At 35.9% G+C, this 5,527-nt stretch overlaps 1 protein-coding gene across 1 annotated transcript; it reads left to right on the top strand.

Moving 5' to 3' along the window:
- Positions 1-3,721: 3,721 nt before the first annotated feature.
- LOC131321643 (probable membrane-associated kinase regulator 1) lies at positions 3,722-4,997 on the top strand. Its single transcript, XM_058352527.1, has one exon. It carries the CDS (start codon positions 3,840-3,842, stop codon positions 4,812-4,814), a length of 975 nt encoding a protein of 324 aa, XP_058208510.1. The 5' UTR covers positions 3,722-3,839; the 3' UTR covers positions 4,815-4,997.
- Positions 4,998-5,527: the final 530 nt, after the last annotated feature.

Here is a 5,527-nt window from a genome sequence, read left to right as displayed (position 1 = left end):
AAAAAATTGACGCAAAACTAAATGTAAAAAATTATTTGAATAGAGAAAAAAAAAGAAGTTACTCCCGACTTTTTAATCCAATTGTTCTCTTATTCTGCATACGCAATTACTACTCAAATAAAATAAACATACACACATTTTTATATAAATCGGGCGAATTATTTTTTTCGGCGAATGGAGTGAGCAACACGTGAAATTGGTAAAATAAGGATAAAAATTGGTTGCGCTGTGGAAAAATTGGGTGCGGTGGTTTTGGACAATTTTTATGATGGGGCATTGGGTGGTGATAAGGTGATGGAAGAGGTTTCTAGAGGTTTACAATTTATGCTGGGTTAGAGGTTTTGAGGGCTCATTGTCTATATTGAACAAGAAAAATGGATAGATTTGCTCAATACAACAAGTTCATATTCTAGAATTTCTTATTTAAGACATTTTAGATTTTTTTAAATAACTAAGGTATTCGGGCTAACTTAAGCATGCCTCGAATAATTCTAGGGGCCGAATCCTACCGCCCATTTGCAGGGAGCCCAACTAAAGGTAGAAATGGGTGGTCCGAAAATAGTTGATTACACTTGAGAGATTTCAAACTTGAGACTCTAGAAAGGAGCAAACTCCTAAGTCTCAAATCTTGACAACCAGACTAACTCCTTGGGGTTTAAAACATTTTAGTTTTGTGTTCAATTTTTTTAGATTATTAATTTATATCAAGCAAAAAAATAAAAAAATTTAAACATAGGAACTAAAATTGAAAGAATTAGAATAACAAAACATAATACTACTAAAAAATATTTTGCTTTGTTTATGTCCTTAGTCAACTTTTAAAAGTCTGTCAAAAAAAAAAAACTTTTAAAAGGTTTTGATCATAATTTTTTACATTTTATGTTTCTCTTGTTGAAATGAATAAAAAATCCATCAAAAATTGATGCAAAACTACTAAGGCAAAAAAATATTTGAACAAAGACCCAAAAAAATCCAAAAGAATTATCATGCCAAACCACACCTTAGTTTATTTTACAAAGTAACTAAAGAATTGTTATTTTTCTTTTTTGAGCTTATTAATAAGTCATTATTATAAATATTTTCAATTAAATATTTGCATTTGAAATAGAATAATTGATAGGGTCATATGCTTTCTATCTAATATCCAAAATAAGTGGGCTTCATTGCGGTAAAATTAGAATTTGAATTGTAATATGGGTAGAAGAACACATGGGTTTAGAAGATTTAGAGAGGTCAAAGGGCATTTTTGACAGTTCAAAGCACATAATATGACATCATCAGCAACTTTTGTTGGCACATGTAACGGCCGGTAACAGAAGGGGGACTTTTGGTAATGTCAGCAAAAGTAAGGGCGGTTACTGAGATTTCAGAAACCTCAGGGGAGGTTTCTGTTTGTGTCAGAAACTTTAGGGGAGGTCAGTGAAATTTACCCTTATTATGTCTGAACATCTATGGTGCATAACAATAATGCTTAGTAATCACATCTCTAAGTATAATGTGCTGATGATGCAATGAATCTGGCTTGCCTGCAGTCCAGTTTTGGACTGCAGAGGTGCGGTCCACATGATCACAACCCTCGGATGATAATTTTAAAGGTTCAAATTTATTTTTATATTTTTACCGATAAAAGTTTCAACAAATCTAAACCATTAATTAATAAGATGAATGGTTCAAATTGAATTGCACACGCTTCACCACAGAGAAGCCGGATCCTAATGTAGTAACAGTGACATCGATCTTCCATAACATTTACAATGCTGGTGTATTGGCGACACATCACATACTACTTAAATAAATCTAAATGACATTATTGATGTGTTTTATTACGGGAAGTTGACATGAGAAAATCGTTTAGGAATCCACCATCATTGAATCGTCACTTAAAACGCAAAATGAAAGTCAACTTACATCAGTTAATTTAAGACATGTATGTTTGTAATTATATGCGAATACGGCTTTTCTACCTTATAAGAGCATCTACAGTGGTAAAATCAAAATTACAAGGTTGTTAAAATTAACAACATTTGCTCAAAAAAGAGCTCATATTAAAATAACCAAACTTAGCAAATCTCTTAGCAACTCATCAAATTTTGGTCTTTAAATAATCAAAACTAGCAACATTTTGTCAATAACCAAACTAAGTTGTTCATACATTTCCTCAATCAAGTACACCATCATTAAACAAAAACCTTCTCTCTCTTCCATTTTCAACATGTTTCTAAGAAAAATACTTTTGAAAACTTTTTTTTTTTGCAAAAACTGTTTTTATAGCCCAAAACAGTTTCTTATAAAAACAGTTTTTCCCAAAACAGTTTTTTTATTAAAACCTTTTTTTCAAAAACTGTTCTTTTTATTTTATTATTTCAAAAACAGTTTTTTTTTTTTACTTTTTCCAGAAAACTGTTTTTTTTTTTTAAATCAAAGTTTGCAAAAAATTATTTTCTTTTTTTTCCAATAACCTGTTTTTATTAGTTTGAAAACTATTTTTTAAAAATTATTTTTTATATCACAATTTTTAGATTTTATTAGTTGAAAATGTGATGTGGCAAGTTTTGGTTATTCAATTTTGATTGTGGACCTCTACATTACTAACTTTAAAAACCCCTTAAATAGATAAACAAAAGATGATGTGGCAATTTTTGATTATTAACTTTTGATTATTTCACTATCGATGCTCTAAGAGTGTAAATATAACTAATATTATGGACACAGACGAAAGTGCACAGATTCGAACACATTAGGGCTTATTTACCTTTTTGGTCTCCAAATTATTAGCGAGTGGCCAATTTCGTTTCCAATCTAAACATTTGCCCAATTTCGTCCCCAACGTTTAAAATTTGTGTCAATTTGGTCCTCACCCCTAACACCATCCCTCTTGTCCGTTAAAATGGAGAGCATCATTGGTATTTCACTCCCAAACCTTACAACAAAAGTTTTAAAAAAACAAAATCAATGTTCAAAATTTCTCACATCCCCTCAAGATAGATGTGGGGTCCACACACGTTTTTCATTTTTATTCACATCTGTATCCAAATCTGTATACTTACATCTGTGTCCGCTATATTTTTTATTGAAATTTCCCGAGAACAATACTAGCTATGGTACAACTTTTTTTTATTGAACAGCCTACCGTCCAATCGGATCAAAAAAAAAAAAAACAGCGTACCGTCCAACATTTGGTAATCATGTTTTAGTTCCCACTTGAGTCGCTATCCCTCCATTGGTAGGAGATTTTACAAATGGAGCTCATTCCACAAATATGCTTAGAGCTACCCTGCATACATATGGCTTTAGGGTCCGTATGAAGTTTCACAAAGATGATCGGATTCATTTATTTTGTTCAAATAGTATTTTGATTATGGTCTTTGTTAAAAATCATCTCAACTGGATATCGGTAAAGGTATTTACGAAACATCAAATTTTGCCCTAAAATTCATTTCTGAATTCTGTAGCAAAGTTAAATCTTTTATAAACGCTCTTGCTGATATTCAATTAACCTAATTTTTTAAAAATTCCTATACAAAATATTTTATACAAAACCCAAAAAACTCTTGATAAAGAGATTTTCGGAATACGGGAGATCGGACCCTGTTTTCGATATGCTTAAGACCGCGGGTATGGTGTCCAAAATATCATATTATCATCACTGCATAGGTGGTCCCATAGAATTATTGATTGGTTACCATTGTACTACTGAAAAATTGAATAATTCATCCTGTGCACTATAAGACAGAGAGCTTCATCAACGTCTCTCCATTTCCTTCTCTCTCTCTCTCTCTCTCTCTCTCTCCATTGATATGAGGAACATGTAACTCACCACCACAACCAAACCCAAAACCATGGGGAGGCCAATCCCAGATGAGAAACCCACCACTACCCCAACCAGATCATCCAAAACCCTCCCCTCCTCCCCCACCCACTCCTCCCTCTCCTCCTCCTCCTCCGAGTTCGAATTCATGACCATCTCCCTCTCCCCTCGCAAGTCCTCCGCCTCCGCCACCGCCGACGACCTCTTCTACAAGGGCCAGCTACTCCCCCTCCACCTCTCCCCCCGCCTCTCCATGGTCCGCTCCCTCCTTCTCTCCTCCTCCTCTACCTCCTCCTCCGCCACCACCGTCACCTCCTCCTCCCGCCCCTCCACCTCCTCCTCCCGCCCTTCCTCCGCCACCGACTCCGACACCTCCTCCTCCTCCCGCCCCTCCTCCGTCACCGCCGACGACGAACTCAAACGCCTCAAGTACACCTCCTCCTCCTCCACCTCCACCACCCACTTCAAAAAGCCCAACAAGTACCTCTCATCCCTCTCCCGATTCTCGTCCGTTTTCCGGGTCAAGGACAACAAAGTCCGCGGTCCGGAAAACATGTCAGGATCCTCCGTCAAACGCGCCAAGGAGGTCTTCCGCAAGTACTTGAAAAAAGTGAAGCCATTGTACAACAAGCTGTCGTCATCGTCGCAAAAGCACCAGCAGAGCATCCCAACCAACTACTCGGGGAACCTTTCTCTCTCCTTGACGTCTGATGGATTGGTCAAGGAAAGAGAAAAGGATAGCGGTCATGGGAGTCTGTCGCACTCTTTCTCGGGTAACTTGATGTACCCGAGAAAGAAAGTCTCGGCCACCAGCTGCCCGTCCTCGATGAGATCGTCGCCGAACCATTCCGGTCTCCTGTACCGGAACGGATTACCGGCGATGATGAACCCGGTCAGGGATTCGTCGTCGATGGAGGAGCTGCAGAGCGCGATTCAAGGAGCAATAGCACATTGCAAGAAGTCTATGGTTGAGAATAAGATCAGTATGGTTAGTGGTGAGATTTGAGTTTTGGTGGGGAAAAAATAAAAATAATTGAGTTGGTTTTATTTAGGTTTGAGTAATGTGTTATGTGAACAATTTTTTTTTTGTTACTAATTTTAGTTTTTTTACAAACTGATGTTGATGTGCAGTTGAAATATTGTTCCTATCGTATACTCTAATTCAAGTGGATCTGGCTTTGAATCTTAAGTCTCTGTTTGGTTCCTGTTTCAGAATCACTTTTTTGGGGAATTTGTTTTTGAGAATGTGTGCTTTCAATGTAGTACTCTGTTTACTTCTCAACGTAGTACTCCTCCGTTCTCTTTTTAGAAAATGTGTGCTTTCACCAAGTAAATAGAATTAAAGATCTATTTGAACTCTTTGATTAGTGAAAAAAAAAAAAAAAGACTTTGAAAAAATAACCCCAAAAGTATAATTTTTTGTGTTTTGAAAAAGGCTATAAAAAGGGAACATGGTAGGTAATTTTTAAGCTATAGTCCCATCGCAAAAAAATTGTCTGGTTCGCAAAACAAATATTTATAAAATTGTATTTTTGTCAAGGAAAATTCTAAATTTTTTGAGAAAAATTAAAAAAACTCGATGATATTTAGTAAATAACAGCAAAATGTTTGAAATTTCTTCGACAAAAATACATCATTTTCTAGTTCTCGTTTTATACTCCATTGGACAATCTTTTTGAGATAAGAAACGGAGGTAGTATGATTTCGGGAACTTGCTCC

Source organism: Rhododendron vialii, chromosome 4a (genome assembly GCF_030253575.1).
Source record: "Rhododendron vialii isolate Sample 1 chromosome 4a, ASM3025357v1".
NCBI lineage: Eukaryota > Viridiplantae > Streptophyta > Magnoliopsida > Ericales > Ericaceae > Rhododendron > Rhododendron vialii.
Note: the sequence above shows the minus strand (reverse complement) of the source record. Positions and strands in the feature narration are given on the sequence as shown.

Bases quoted from the DNA above. Each gene is read 5' to 3' on its own strand.
- LOC131321643 (XM_058352527.1), top strand. From the start codon at position 3,840: ATGGGGAGGCCAATCCCAGATGAGAAACCCACCACTACCCCAACCAGA.